The sequence below is a fragment of the Aethalodelphis obliquidens genome, unplaced genomic scaffold (genome assembly GCF_003676395.1).
Source record: "Aethalodelphis obliquidens isolate GAN/ISIS:26980383/991018 unplaced genomic scaffold, ASM367639v1 scaffold12, whole genome shotgun sequence".
NCBI lineage: Eukaryota > Metazoa > Chordata > Mammalia > Artiodactyla > Delphinidae > Aethalodelphis > Aethalodelphis obliquidens.
This window is the reverse complement of record NW_020837956.1, coordinates 4,129,835-4,145,929: the sequence shown is the minus strand read 5'-3', so window position 1 is coordinate 4,145,929 and position 16,095 is coordinate 4,129,835. Positions and strand designations below refer to the sequence as shown.

The window sequence follows — 16,095 nt, the reverse complement described above, 5'->3', positions numbered from 1 at the left end:
TATTTGTTTGTATTTATATGAACATGGAAACAGTGTGGAAAAACGCATACTGTGCTTTTAACAGAATTACCATAGTGGGATGAAAATAAATGGAAAAGGATTGACTTTTCTTTATGCATTTTTGGATTGTTTCATTTGTTGAAATGAAACAAATGTATAACTTCTGTTTATATTTTTTCTTTTCCATTATAGTTTATTACAAGGTATTGAATGCAGTTCCCTGTGCTATACAGTACAACCTTGTTGTTTATCTATTTTATAATAGTAGTTTGTATCTGCTAATCCCAAACTCCGAATTTATCCCTTTCCCTCTGCCCTTTCCCCTTTGGTAAACGTAAGTTTGTTTTCTATGTCTGTACATCTGTTTCTGTTTTGTAAATAAGTTCATTTGTATCAGTTTTTTAGATTCCACATATAAGTGATAACATTGGATATTTGTCTGGCTTACTTCACTTAGTACGATAATCTCTAGGTCCATCCATGTTGCTGCAAATGGCATTATTTCATTCGTTTTTATGGCTGAGTAGTATTCCATTGTGTATGTATACCACATCTTCTTTATCCATTCATCTGTTGACACTTAGGTTGCTTCCATGTCTTGGCTGTTGTGAATCCCTCTCTCTTATTCTGATTCCTGCTCTGGTAGACCATGTGATGTAGTGGAAAGAGCAGGAGATTTGCAGACTGACACAGGGTTCAATTCTGACCATTTTCTGGTTGTGCAACTTCAGGCAAATCGCCAAATTGAAGCTTCCTATTCACTGTCCACAAAGTAGACACATGCAGGGGGGTGGACACCCGCTCACCACACTCAGCTCACTGACCTCAATATAGGGCAGGATTTCTCAGCCTTGGCATTACTGATACATTGGGCTGGATAGTTCTTTGCTGTGGGGCCATCCTGTGCCATATAGGATCCGTTCAGCAGCATCTACTCACCAGATGACAGTAGCCCCTGCCCACCGCTAGTTGTAACGACCAAAAATGTCTCCAGACTCTGCCACACGTACACTGGGAAATCAAATCACTTGAGAACCGCTCGTATGGAGTGATGCTGAGTCTTGGATTGTGGGTCCCAGGTGTTGAGGTTTTAAGTTTACAGCCACCAGCCACATGCAGGAAGGGCACCAGCAAGGATAATATTGGAAGGCATGGATAGGTTTTGCTGTGGTTTAATATTTTACAAATGGTATTTCCTGTCACAGAGCTGAACTAAATGCCACATGTGTTTGTGATGAAATATTATGGGCTGCAGACGTATGTGTTAATAGTACATGCCAGTACATGCAGTGGGCACCTCTCCTACGACTTAGGTTGAGAGTGTGCTCTGCAAGGGTTTTCCCTCCACTTAGGGTTTTGTGTTGTCTGTTTCAAACGTTCAGTTTCCCCTTTAAAGGGAAAAATTCTAGAGGAATATTTTAAACACTTTCATAGCAAACCTTTAAGAAAATTCTTCATGGATGCATTTTGCACACTGGGCTATCCCTGACTTTGGCTTTGTTTCTGGGATATCTCGATATATCCCCGAATGCAAAGAGGGTATTACAGACTCCCAACCACACAAAATGAGGGGGAGGTTGTTTTTCTCAAATGCAGCTCCAGCCTGGTTCCACTATTGCAGTTGAGGAGTCAGGCATTGGGGAGAGTCAGAGAATTCCTTCTTTGGGGGGCAGTCAATGAAACCACACAGAAACTGACATGAAGACATTCTTTCTCTAGATTATGCAGCGTTGCTGTAGAGCAATAAAGTCACAGGCATAAAGGACTAAATTCAGCCCTCTGTAGAGGCGCGGGCGTTGCTCAGGGTCCAGATGTGTTCATGGAGCTTGAGTAGGAGTCAGCCCGACAGTGACAGTTTGGGCGGGGCTGAGAGCAAGAAGCTGCTGCTAGGTATCGGTGGCGCCTCCCTGAGCGCTGCCGGATACCTCTTCAGCATCAGTCCTCCCCCAGCACCTGGCAGAGACAGAGAAGCAAGAGCCTAGAGATCATCCTAGGGGGGGTGGGGTCTCCACAGATGACTCGCTGAAGTGGGGACAGAGTCTGCAGCTGCAGACCACCTGGAATGCTGATTTAACAACCAAATGCCTCTAATCTGATTTTGTTTGACGATCTACGGGCAAAGGTAGAACTTCATATCTACACGTTATTTGCATGGTGTCTCCAGAGAAGCAAAGGAAAACTGCCAAGAACAGCAGAAGTAGACCCTGGAGAATAGAGGCGGGAGGGGGATGGTAGGGGAGGAGGGACGGTTGCAGGGAGTTACGCAGAGTTTGGGGACTTAGACAGTGCACCAAGATGGTCTCGAGAAGAGAGGGTGGACCTAAATGTGTGTGTTGGGCAGCAAGTCTGAATAATTGTTCATCACTAAGGGTGGGATGGCCAGTTGATGCAGTCGAAAAGGGATGGGAAGTAGGGCAGGCTGAGATGTGAAAGCTACTCTCAGAATTGACCCAAATTGCTCCTGAGTTGTTGTTCTTGAGAACAGCTGTCTCAGAGTTTGTCTTACCCACAGCCTGATGTCCCAAGGCAGACACTTGGTCTGGGCTTTGTGGAGAAACAGGCTCTTCTCAGGTGAGAACAGCATCCTTCAGTTTAGAGAGTTCCTGGCTCCAGGAAGTGGTGGTTCCTGCCCTGGAGCTTTCCCCTTAGTGAAAGGTGGCATGGTGACACCGGCAAGTCCTTGGATCTGTCGGTACCTCTCGGGTGGTGGATGCTGTCAATCATAGACTTTGGGATCAGACAGACCAGGTCATAGTCCAGGTCTGCCTCTTACTGGCTGGGTGACTTTAGGCAAGTAGATAAACCTCTCTGAGCCTTATTTTCCTTTTCTAAAAAAAAGATAATATATAATTTTATATTAGATCATATTATTATATCAACCCCTCATAGGGTTGTAAGGATTAAATGAGATTATGCACATACAGTCCTCAGCAGACCGTGAGCACCTGGTACTTGATACATGTTTGTTGTTGTGTTAGGTTAACACAACAATAAACTCTAAATTCAGTGATTCTTTGAACTGGGGAGGGCAGTATAGAGATTTACTTTATGGAAAACTGGAAAGACCGTTTAAAATTATTCAATCAAAAATTTATTGAGGTGCATATTTATGTCAGACATTTGCAGGCAATGTGGAAAATGCCCTAATGGATGAGACATGACCCCTCCTTCTGACTCTCAAAGAATATATGAATTTTTCCTACAATAACTTGAAAACTTGTATCCCAGAATCCTTTTTGGTGAGGTCATTTTTCCATACCAGTGCTCGTTATTCATAAGGCTTATTGTAAATAATTTGCAATATTATTAATAATATTTAAGGTATTTCTATTGGTGAAAGCTTTACTTTTTAAAATAATTTGAATAAATTTATGACAATCTCCATACTACTTTTATAAGAATTCCAGTATGATTTATTTTTTTAATTGAAGTATAGTTGATTTACAATATTGTGGTAGTTTCAGGTGTATAGCAAAGTAATTCGTTTATACATATATACGTATATATCTATATATATTTTGTCGACTCTTTTCCATTGTGGTTTATTACAAACTATTGAATATAGTTCCCTGTGCTATTCAGTAAATCCTTGTTGTTTATCTATTCTTATGTGTTAGTGTCCATCTGTTAATCCCATACTCCCAATTTATGCTTCCCCCACCCCTCCCCTTTGGTAACCATAAGTTTGTTTTCTTTGTCTGTGAGTCTGTTTCTGTTTTGCACATAAGTTCATTTGTACTACTTTTTTAGATATGTGGTATCATATAATATTTGTCTTTCTCCTGGTATGATTTCTTCAGTGGAAGAAGGGGGTCAGGTTCAGGAATTGTGTGTAAGTACAGCCTTTCTCACGTTTGTCGTGACCTGGGGCCCTCCTTTGCTGACCCAACACTTAGAATGGTGGTTGTAATTAATTATTTTAGGGCTTCCCTAAATATTTTGAGAGGTGGTTAAATGCTTCTGAATGCCACTGTCACAGGTGTTGAGGTAAAAGGTTGAAAATCCACTGTCTACCTACAACCTTGTTATTCCCAGTGTAAGCATGTGCAATGACTTTTAATTTGTTCTTAAGTTTACTGGACCCTGATGCTGCTTTGAAAATAGGCAGCTGAAAAGAATGTCTAATAGTCTTAAGGGGAAGCAAACACGCTCCCCTAGAAACCTTCAAACCTCAGAGATTGACTTCTAGAAATTTCCACCATAATACATTTTACTTTTCTCTCTGTGCCTTATTTGGAGTCTTGGTGTCTTGCCCTGTCTGTGAAGTTTGTCTGGAATTGTCTTCTAGGAGTTTCAGGATAATCCAGATCGACTGAAAACAGACCTCTGAAAGGATTAGGGTATGTAAGATAGGATGGAATCCACAGCTGAGGAGAAAGCCAGGGAGTCGAACCAGGGGAATCTTTGCTTCAGAGGAAGGCAGCTGGGGACGTGGTCCCAGGAGTCCTGGGTTCCCAGCTCTCCACTAACCGGATCCTGACTTTGGAGACGGCATTCCAATGCTCTCATCACCTCTGGATTGTTGTAAAGTCTAAATGACATGTTGCCTTGAAAGGGCTCTGGAATGGTAGAATTCAGGGCCCTCTGGGAGGCATAGATTTAAATCCTATTCCATTTGCAATGCAGAAAAAAAATACTGAGGTTAAATAGGTGTTATTGCTTGAATACTTTTGGATTCCAATGTCCTGAAGTAGATGGCGTGAAGTTGCAGATGATTAAAAGAAGACACATTCTAGATCCCTTGCCTCTGAGCTTTCTCATCCCTCCCTGAGACCCAGTGGGCCTTGGACAGACCAATGCTCTGGATAGGATGTGGCTCCCCCCTTTCCCTGCTTGGGGTGGGGATGGATCAGGAGGGAAGGAAAGTGCTGGTTGGAATTGACTCTGGTTGTTGACTTCGGGAGAACTGCTTGGGGTTCGGGGTGCTTTGAGACTAAAATAGAAAGATGAGGTCATATAGAGAGGGAAGGGGCAAAAGAGGTAAGAGAGAAATGGAAATACGTATATAAAGGATTGATAAGGGCACAAGAGGGGTACAGAGAGGAGAAAGAGGAGCACAGTGGGAAGCAAACCTGTCCCTGACCACAGAGCGCTGGAGTCTTAGCTGCTCACCTCAGAGCAACATCTAAGTGCTGCCTTTTCAACAAGGACAAAGGTTTGGGTTCCTATTGGGCACAATTCTGTTTGGTTGGATTAAACTTACGTTATATTTGCTGAGTGCCTCCCTGTGGAAGAGTCTAACACGGGTCAGAGTGCGCTTTGCATAGATTTTGCCTTCAAGGTAGGAGACTTTTTTGCAAGGTGTGCTTTTAAAAAGTTCAAGGGTCACTTAAAAAGTAGTGGGATTGATTTCTTTATTTGGCTTATGGAAGTCACTTTTTTTCTCATAATAAGCAAAAACTCTGAAGAAACCAGTATCACTTCCAAATTTTGAAGCTCCCAATGGAAAATGGATGAAGTGAAATGTTTGGTGTAGATCAGAACAGAGTTCAGTCTGAAGCTGAATTATTTCTTCTCTTGTTCTTTCTTTCTTATAAACCCAACTAAAGCAAATATTTACACAATCTCTCACCCTATATGAAGAATTATTTTGGCTGGATTCCTTCTGAAGATGGTGGGATGGTTTGGATCAAGAAATATTGTTGCAGATTTCCTGCCTCTGAGCCTCCTGGCTGTGTCCCATGGAAACACTGCTCTTCCTGCTTCAAAGGGAAAGCGCTTTATGGCAACTCTAGCTCAAGGGCAGTGACAGTGAAATGCCCTCCAGAGAGAGCCAGCTGGCCTGGGCTGCTGCTCCACCGTGTGTTTTTGTGCCCTCAGGAATGTGTGGATTTAGCAAATGACAACACTGAGCGTGCCCGGTCCCCAGTGGAGCCCCAGGCCCTCTCTCTCTTTGTGTTGGCTCTTTTCCAAGCTGGAATGACTGCACTGGTTGAGCCTTCATTATCCACAAGGGGAGGTGAGCAAGCGGGTCAGAGGGAGAAAACTTGCCTTTCTCATGGGCTTTATTCCAACAGAGTTTGAATTTTCACATCAGTAGATCTCATGGAGTTTTACTTTCTGTCAGTTTGGAAGTTTGGTTAAAAATCCCAGTGGTAACACAATTTCTGCTTTGGAAAAAAAAATTCAGTTGGATGTCAACCACAATAGAATTATTTTAGAGTTGGAAATGACCTTAGAGATTATTCTACTCTAATCAGTGAATGTCCGGAGGGGCTTAGCACACAGCTTGTAAGTGGTAGAACAGTGACCAGCATTCGGGTATCCAGCTCCTAGGTCAGTGCTGGGGCCTGTACAGCTCATTGCCTCTGATATCATTAGAATACTTCCAATAATATACATTGTACTAGATCAGGATGAAGTGACCTGTGTTCAAAATCTGGTTCTTTCCTAGCTTAGGTATATACCCAAGAGAAATGATCACACTGAGACTTCTACACAAATGCTTATAGCAGGAGTATTCATAATGGCCAAAAATTAGAAGCAAACCAAATGTCCCTCAACCCATGAGTGGGTAAACCAAATGTGAGATACTCTCACAATGAAATATGACTCAGCCACAAAGAGGAATGAAGTTCTGATAAATGCCACAACATGGATGAACTTTGAAAACATCATGCGAAGTGAAGGAAGCCAGGCACAAAAGGCCATATGTTGTAGATTCTATTTAAATGAAATGTCCAGACGAGGCAAATTCATAGGAAAAGAAAGGAGATTGTCACGGCCTGGGGGAGGAGGAAAACCAGAAGTGACTGCTCATAGGTACAAAGTTTATTTTTAAATTGATAAGAATGTTCTGGAATTAGATAGTGATGGTTGCACAGCTCTGAATATCACTGAATGAAACATCGGTGAATTGTCATTTTATATATGTGAATTTTTCAAATTATTTATTTATTTAGGCTGCACTGGGTCTTAGTTGCAGCACTCGGGATCTTCATTATGGCATGCAGGATCTTTAGTTGCGGCATGCGAACTCTTAGTTGTGGCATGCATGCAGGATCTAGTTCCCTGACCAGGGATTGAACCCGAGGCCCCTGCATTGGGAGCGTGGAGTCTTACCCATTGGACCACTAGGGAAGTCCCTATATATGTGAATTGTATATCAATAAACCTATTATAAAAAAAAAATCCTAGTTCTGCCTCTTACCAGTTGGGTGACTTTAGGTAATGACTCTAAATCCAAGTCAACTCAGCCATGAAATGGGAATAATGATATATACCTCCCAGAGTTGTTTTGATAAGTGGGATCATGAACTTGAAAATGCTTCTAAACTGTAAACCTTTGGGCCTGTCAATGGGTTATAAGTTCATTATGAATTGGGTTTTTATCTTCTCCTGTATTTTCTATAGCACTAACAAGGTCTAACTACATAGTAGTCATTCAAATAAAGACTTTTTGAATTGATTCAAAAGCACTGCAATTTAAAAAAAAATTTATAAATTGGGGTATAGTTGTTTTACACTGTCGTGTTAGTTTCTACTGTAGAGCGAAGTGGAGTTCCCTGTGCTATACAGTGAAGTGGAGTTCCCTGTGCTATACAGCAGGCTTTCATTAGTTATCTATTTTATACATATTAGTGTATATATATCAATTCCAATCTCCCAATTCATCCCACTCCTCCTTCCCTCCTTTGTGTCCCTACATTTGTTCTCTACATCTGTCTATTTCTGCCGTGCAAACCAGTTCATCTGTACCATTTTTCTAGATTCCACATATATGCGTTAATATACGGTATTTGTTTTTCTCTTTCTGACTTATTTCACTCTGTATGACAGTCTCTAGGTCCATCCATGTCTCTACAAATGACCCAATTTCGTTCCTTTTTATGTCTGAGTAATATTCCATTGTATATATGTACCACATCTTCTTTATCCATTCGTCTATTGATGGGCATTTAGGTTGCTTCCATGACCTGGCTATTGTAAATAGTGCTGCAATGAACATTGGGGTGCATGTGTCTTTTTTGAATTATGGTTTTCTCTGGGTATATGCCCAGTAGTGGGATTGCTGGGTCATATGGTAATGCTATTTTTAGTTTTTTAAGGAACCTCCATATTGTTCTCCATAGTGGCTGTATCAATTTACATAACCACCAGCAGTGCAAGAGGGTTCCCTTTTCTCCACACCCTCTCCAGCATTTGTTTTTTGTAGATTTTCTGATGATGCCCATTCTAACTGGTGTGAGATGATACCCCACTGTAGTTTTGATTTTCATTTCTCTAATGATTAGTGATGTTGAGCAGCTTTTCATGTGCTTCTTGGCTGTCTGTGTGTCTTTTTTTTTTTTTGCGGTACACGGGCCTCTCACTGCTGTGGCCTCTCAGCCTCAGCGGCCATGGCTTACGGGCCCAGCCGCTCCACAGCATGTGGGATCTTCCCAGACCGGGGCACAAACCCGTGTCCCCTGCATCGGCAGGCCGACTCAACCACTGCGCCACCAGGGAAGCCCTGTCTGTATGTCTTCAGTGGAGAAATGTCTATTTAGGTCTTCTGCCCATTTTTTGATTGTATTGTTTTTGTAATATTGACTTGCATGAGCTGTTTATATATTTTGTAGAGTAATCCTTTGTCCATTGACTCGTTTGCAAATATTTTCTCCCATTCTGAGGGTTGTCTTTTTGTCTTGTTTATAGTTTCCTTTGATGTGCAAAAGCTTTGAAGTTTCATTAGGTCCCATTTGTTTATTCTTGTTTTTATTTCCATTACTCTAGGAGGTGGGTCAAAAAAAGATCTTGCTGTGATGTATGTCAAAGAGTGTTCTTCCTATGTTTCCCTCTAAGAGTTTTATAGTGTCTGGTCTTACATTTAGGTCTCTAATCCATTTTGAGTTTATTTTTGTGTATGGTGTTCGGGAGTGTTCTAATTTCATTTTTTCTCATGTAGCTGTCCAGTTTTCCCAGCACCACTTATTGAAGAGACTGTCTTTTCTCCATTGTACATCCTTGACTCCTTTGTCATAGATTAGTTGACCATAGGTGTGTGGATTGATCTCTGGGCTTTCTATCCTGTTCCATTGATCTCTATTTCTGTTTTTGTGCCAGTACCACATTGTCTTGATTACTGTAGCTTTGTAGTATAGTGTGACGTAAGGCAGTCTGATTCTTCCAGCTCCATTCTTTTCCTTCAAGATTGCATTGGCTATTCAGGGTCTTTTGTGTTTCCATACAAATTGGGAAATTTTTTGTTCTAGTTCTGTAAAAAATGCCATTGGTAATTTGATAGGGATTGCATTGAATCTGTAGACTGCTTTGGGTAGTACAGTCATTTTCACAATATTGATTCTTCCAATCCAAGAACATGGATTGTTGGTATCTCTCCATTTTTTGGCATCATCTTTAATTTCTTTCAACAGTGTCTTATAGTTTTCTGCATACAGGTCTTTTGTCTCTCTAGGTAGGTTTATTCCTAGGTATTTTATTCTTTTTGTTGCAGTGGTAAATGGGAGTGTTTCCTTACTTTCTCTTTCAGATTTTTCATCACTAGTGTATAGGAATGCAAGAGATTTCTGTGCATTAATTTTGTATCCTGCTACTTTACCAAATTCATTGATTAGCTCTAGTAGTTTTCTGGTAGCATCTTTAGGTTTCTCGATGTATAGTATCATGTCATCTGCAAACAGTGACAGCTTTACTTCTTCTTTTCCGATTTGGATTCTTTTAATTTATTTTTCTTCTCTGATTGCTGTGGCTAAAACTTCGAAAACTATGTTGAATAATAGTGGTGAGAGTGGGCAACCTTGTCTTGTTCCTGATCTTCGAGGAAATGGTTTCAGTTTTTCACCATTGAGAATGATGTTGGCTGTGGGTTTGTCATATATGGGCTTTATTATGTTGAGGTAAGTTCCCTCTATGCCTACTTTCTGGATGGTTTTTATCGTAAATGGGTGTTGAACTTCCTCGAAAGCTTTTTCTGCATCTATTGAGATGATCATATGGGTTTTCTCCTTCAGTTTGTTAATATGGTGTATCACATTGATTGATTTGCGTATATTGAAGAATCCTTGCATTCCTGGGATAAGCCCCACTTGATCATGGTGTATGATCCTTTTAATGTGCTGTTGGATTCTGTTTGCTAGTATTTTGTTGAGGATTTTTGCTTCTATGTTCATCAGTGATATTGGCCTGTAGTTTTCTTTTTTTGTGACATATGTGTCTGGTTTTGGTATCAGGGTGATGGTGGCCTCGTAGAATGACTTTGGGAGTGTTCCCCCATCTGCTATATTTTGGAAGACTTTGAGAAGGATAGGTGTTAGCTCTTCTCTAAATGTTTGGTAGAATTTGCCTGTGAAGCCATTTGGTTCTGGGCTTTTGTTTGTTGGAAGATTTTTAATCACAGTCTCAATTTCAGTTCTTGTGATTGGTCTGTTCATATTTTCTATTTCTTCCTGGTTCAGTCTTGGAAGGTTATACCTTTCTAAGAATTTGTCCATTTCTTCCAGGTTGTCCATTTGATTGGCATAGAGTTGCTTGTAGTAGTCTCTAAGGATGCTTTGTATTTCTGCGGTGTCTGTTGTAACTTCTCGTTTTTCATTTCTAATTTTTTGATTTGAGTCCTCTCCCTCTTTTTCTTGATGAGGCTGGCTAAAGGTTTATCAACTTTGTTTATCTACTCAAAGAACCAGCTTTTAGTTTTATTGATCTTTGCTACTGTTTTCTTTGTTTCTGTTTCATTTCTTTCTGCTCTGATCTTGATGATTTCTTTCCTTCTACTAACTTTGGGTTTTGTTTGTTCTTCTTTCTCTAGTTCCTTTAGGTGTAAGGTTAGATTGTTTATTTGAGATTTTTCTAGTGTCTTGAGGTAGAATTTATTGCTATAAACTTCCCTCTTAGAATTGCTTTTGCTGCATCCCATAGGTTTTGGATCATTCTGTTTTCATTGCCCTTTGTCTCTAGGTATTTTTTGATTTCCTCTTTGATTTCTTCAGTGATCTATTGGTTATTTAGTAACGTATTGTTTAGCCTCCATGTGTTTGTGTTTTTTTACGTTTTTTTCCCTGTAATTGATTTCTAATCTCATAGCATTGTGGTCAGAAAAGATGCTTGATATGATTTCAATTTTCTTAAATTTACCGAGGCTTGATTTGTGACCCAAGATGTGATCTGTCCTGGAGAATGTTCTTTGTGCACTTGAGAAGAAAGTGTAATCTACTGTTTTCGGATGGAATGTCCTGTAAATATCAATTAAATCTATCTGGTCTATTGTATCTTTTAAATCAATTAAATATCAATTAAATCTATCTGGTCTATTGTGTTTCCTTATTAATTTTATGTCTGGATGATCTGTCCATTGGTGTTAAAGTCCCCCACTATCATTATAAAAGATTTCCTCTTTTATAGCTGTTAGCATTTGCCTCATGTATTGAGGTGCTCCTCTGTTTGGTACACATATATTTATAATTGTTATATCTTCTTCTTGGATTGATCCCTTGATCATTATATAGTGTCCTTCCTTGTCTCTTGTAACATTCTTTATTTTAAAGTCTATTTCATCTGACATGAATATTGCTATTCCATCTTTCAATTTTCATTTGCATGGAAAATCTTTTTACATCCCCTCACTTTCAGTCTGTATGTGTCTCTAGGTTTGAAGTGAGCCTCTTGTAGACAGCATATATATGGGTCTTGTTTTTGTATCCCTTCAGCAAGACTGTGTCTTTTGTTTGGAGCATTTAATGCATTCACATTTACAGTAATTATCAATATGTATGTTCCAGTTACCATTGTCTTAATTGTTTTGGATTTGTTTTTGTAGGTCCTTTTCTTCTCTTGTGTTTCCCACTTAGAGAAGTTCCTTTAGCATTTGTTGTAGAGCTGGTTTGGTGGTGCTGAATTCTCTTAGCTTTTGCTTGTCTGTAAAACTTTTGATTTCTCCATCAAGTCTGAATGAGATCCTTTCTGGGTAGAGTAATCTTATTGTAAGTTCTTCCCTTTCATCACTTTAAATATATCGTGCCACTCCATTCTGGCTTGTAGAGTTTCTGCTGAGAAATCAGCTGTTAACCTTTTGGGAGTTCCCTTTTATGTTATTTGTCATTTTTCCCTTGTTGCTTTTAATAAATTTTCTTTGTCTTTAATTTTTGTCACTTTGATTACTATGTGTCTCAGCATGTTTCTCCTTGGGTTTATCCTGCCTGGGATTGTCCACGCTTCCTGGACTTGGGTGACTACTTCCTTTCTCATGTTAGGGAAGTTTTTGACTATAATATCTTCAAATATTTTCTTGGGCCCTTTCTCTCTCTCTTCTCCTTCTGGGACCCCTATAACGTGAATGTTGGTGCATTTACTGTTGTCCCAGAAGTCTCTTAGGCTATCTTCATTTCTTTTCATTGTTTTTTCTTTATTCTGTTCCACGTCAGTGAATTCCACCATTCTGTCTTCCAGGTCACTTATCCGTTCTTCTGCCTCAGTTATTATGCTACTGATTGCTTCTAGTGTATTTTTTATTTCAGTTATTGTATTGTTCATCTCTGTTTGTTTGTTCTTTAATTCTTCTAGGTGTTTATTCTTTAATTCTTGTAGGTCTTTGTTAAACATTTCTTGCATCTTCTTGATCTTTGCCTCCATTCTTTTTCTGAGGTCCTGGATCATCTTCACTATCATTATTCTGAATTCTTTTTCTGGAAGGTTGCCTATCTCCACTTCATTTAATTGCTTTTCTCGGGTTTTATCTTGTTCCTTCATTTGGTACATAGTCCTCTGCCTTTTCATTTTGTCTGTCTTTCTGTGAATGTGGTTTTTGTTCCACAGGCTGCAGTATTGTAGTTCTTCTTGCTTCTGCTATCTGCCCTTTCTGTCTTAAGATATTTTCTAATTTCCTTTTCTATTTCTTCTTTGACCCATTGGTTAGTGAAGAGTGTAGTGCTTAATTTCCACATGCCTGTAAGTTTTTCAGTTTTTTTCTGCTGTTGATTTTCAGTTTCATTCTACTGTGGTTGGAAAAGATACTTGATATGATTTCAGTCTTCTTAAATTTTTGAGACTTTTTTTGTAAACTAACATGTGATCTATCCTGAAGAATGTTATGCATGTGCTTGAGAAGAATGTATTCTGATGCTGTTGTGTGGAATATTTTGTATATGTCTGGTAGGTTCATTTGATCTATACTGTTGTTCAAGTCCTCTGTTTCCTTATTGATCTTCTATCTGGATGTCCTATCCATTATTGAAGTTGCTGTGTTGAAATCTCCTACTACTATTGTGTTGGTATCTTTTTCTCCCTTCAGTTTTTTAATGTTTGCTTCATATATTTGGGTGCTCTGATTCTCATAATTGTTATATCTTCCTGGTGAGTTGACCGTTTTTTCATTATATAATGCCCTTTTTTGTCTCTTATGACAGTTTTTGACTTAAAGTCTATTTTGTTCTGTATTAGCATGGCTACCCCTCCTCTCTTCTGGTTTCTGTTTGAATAGAATATCTTTTTCCATCTTTTCACTTTCAGTCTATGTGTGTCCTTAAATCTAAAATGGGTCTCTTATAAACAGTGTATGGTTAGATCTTGTTTTTTTAATTCATTCAGCCATCAAAAGTGTTACAGTTGCTTTTTTTTTTTTTTTTGCGGTACGCGGGCCTCTCACTGCTGTGGCCTCTCCCGCCGCTCTGGATGCGTAGGCCCAGCGGCCATGGCCCACGGGCCCAGCTGCCCCGCGGCACACGGGATTCTCCCGGACCGGGGCACGAACCCACACCCCCTGCATTGGCAGGCGGACCCCCAACCACTGCGCCACCAGGGAAGCCCTAAAAGTGTTACAGTTTTTAAGCATTTCTTTAAACTCAGTTAATTTATAAATCTGGATACTTTTAAATCCAAGTGTTTCTCAGAACAAATGTCCTCTAGTAACTTGAATTTTTCCCCCTCATTTTATGTTCTTATTTTCTCTTTCTCCTTTAACAGAGACAACATATCTGATTCATTGGCAAGACCGCAATCTGATCCCAAAGATGTGCTCCACAAACCCAGGCAATTGGGTCACATTTGATGATGACCCTGCTTTTCAGTCTTCTCAAAAGTCAAAGAATTTCCCTCTGGAGAATCAAGGCATTTGTAGGCCAAATGGACTTAAACTGAACCTTTCTGGTACTAAGGAATTTCCCAGTGGATATTCCTCCACCAGCAGTACCCCTCTCTCCTCTCCCATCATAGACTTTTATTTCAGTCCAGGACCTCCAAGTAACTCTCCTCTTTCTACACCTACCAAAGACTTCCCAGGTTTTCCTGGCATCCCCAAAGCAGGGACTCATGTGCTTTATCCTATTCCAGAATCATCTTCAAACAGTCCACTTATACCTGGAGCAGGTTCTTCCATATTGCCTACTAAACCAACCTGTTTATCCCATGCTTCCTTACTCAGTGACCACTCATGTATACATCCAGCTCCCAAAGTGGGTCTTCCAGATGAAATGAGCCCTCACCAGGCTGAAAGCCAAGGGTTCCAAAGTGATACTCCCCAGTTTCAGTATTTTCAGGAGGACTGTGCCTTTTCAAGTCCATTTTGGAAAGATGAAGGCAGTGCTTCCCAGCTCACCTTTGACCCTCCAGGAAGCAGAAAGATGGTCCCATCAAGAGACAAAGAGATGCCTATTGATCAAAAAGGCTTAAATCAATGTTCACTCAACTACATCTGTGAGAAACTTGAACATCTCCAATCAGCTGAGAACCAAGACTCATTTGGAAATTTGTCTACGCGGTATCCGTATGCTGAAGATGCTGCCTCTTCCTTTGTGCCCCACATGCTCTTCAGGAGTCAGCCAAGAGCCGGCTGGTCTTTCATGTTGAGAATTCCTGAGAAGAAGAACGTGATGTCTTCCCGTCAGTGGGGGCCAATTTTTCTAAAAGTCTTACCTGGAGGAATTTTGCAAATGTATTATGAGAAGGGGTTAGAAAAACCATTTAAAGAGTTACAGCTCAATCCATACTGCAGGCTTTCTGAACCCAAAGTTGAGAACTTTAGTGTGACAGGAAAAATCCATACCGTGAAGATCGAACATGTGTCTTACACAGAAAAAAGGAAATACCATTCTAAGACAGAAGTAGTTCACGAACCAGACATAGAACAAATGCTGAAGTTGGGATCCACAGAGTACCATGACTTCCTTGACTTTCTGACCAGTGTGGAGGAGGAGCTGATGAAGCTGCCAGCTGTTTCAAAACCAAAGAAGAACTATGAGGAGCAAGAAGTTTTCCTTGAAATTGTGGACAACTTTTGGGGTAAAATCACTAAAGAAGAAGGAAAATCGGTTGAAAGTGCTGTGATAACTCAAATCTGGTGCCTCTGCTTTGTGAATGGGAACACAGAATGCTTTTTAACCTTGAATGACCTTGAGCTGCAGAAGCGAAATGAATGCTATTTTGAAAAAGACCCAGAAAAGAAGGGGATTGATATTCTTGACTATCATTTCCATAAGTGTGTGAACGCACAAGAATTTGAGCAATCAAGAATCATTAAGTTCGTACCTCTGGATGCCTGCCGGTTTGAGCTGATGCGTTTCAAGACTTTGTATAGCGGCGAAGACCTTCCCTTTTCCCTGAAGTCTGTAGTGGTTGTCCAGGGGGCGTATGTGGAGCTTCAGGCCTTTGTCAACATGGCCCCGTTGGTCCAGAGACCATCCTTGAGGTCCTGTGACAACATAATGATACACTTTCCTGTGCCATCGCAGTGGATCAAGGCCCTCTGGACCATGAACCTCCAGAGGCAGAAGTCCCTGAAAGCCAAAATGAACCGCCGGGCGTGTCTGGGGAGTTTACATGAACCTGAATCTGAACCTGTCATACAGGTCACTGTGGGGTCAGCAAAATATGAGAGTGCCTACCGGGCCGTCGTATGGAAGATAGACCGGCTTCCTGATAAAAATTCAAGTAAATATTCAACACTCCAAGCTGATTTTCATGTGAAATCACTTAAATGTTTTCCCCCCCTCCTCCTTGGGTTGAAACCAGGCTGAGGCAGTTGGGGTGACGTCATTCAGCTGAGGCCATGCTTACATCGCTGGGTGGGAGATGGAACATCTAGTCAAACAGCTGGTTTATTGTGTCCCCTTATGCCTATTTCTACCAGATAAGTTTAGCCTAACATTTTTTTAAGGTATCATAAGA

The 16,095-nt window shown here is 40.4% G+C and overlaps 1 protein-coding gene across 2 annotated transcripts in view; it reads left to right on the top strand.

Moving 5' to 3' along the window:
* Positions 1-16,095, top strand: part of STON1 (stonin 1) — a 129,525-nt gene that overhangs the window by 24,381 nt on the left and 89,049 nt on the right. For both annotated transcript variants that reach the window (XM_027113162.1, XM_027113161.1), the window contains exon 2: positions 13,897-15,858. In XM_027113162.1, the coding sequence (XP_026968963.1) occupies positions 13,944-15,858 (1,915 nt within the window). In that variant the 5' untranslated portion in view covers positions 13,897-13,943. The remainder of the gene's footprint in view (positions 1-13,896; positions 15,859-16,095) is intronic.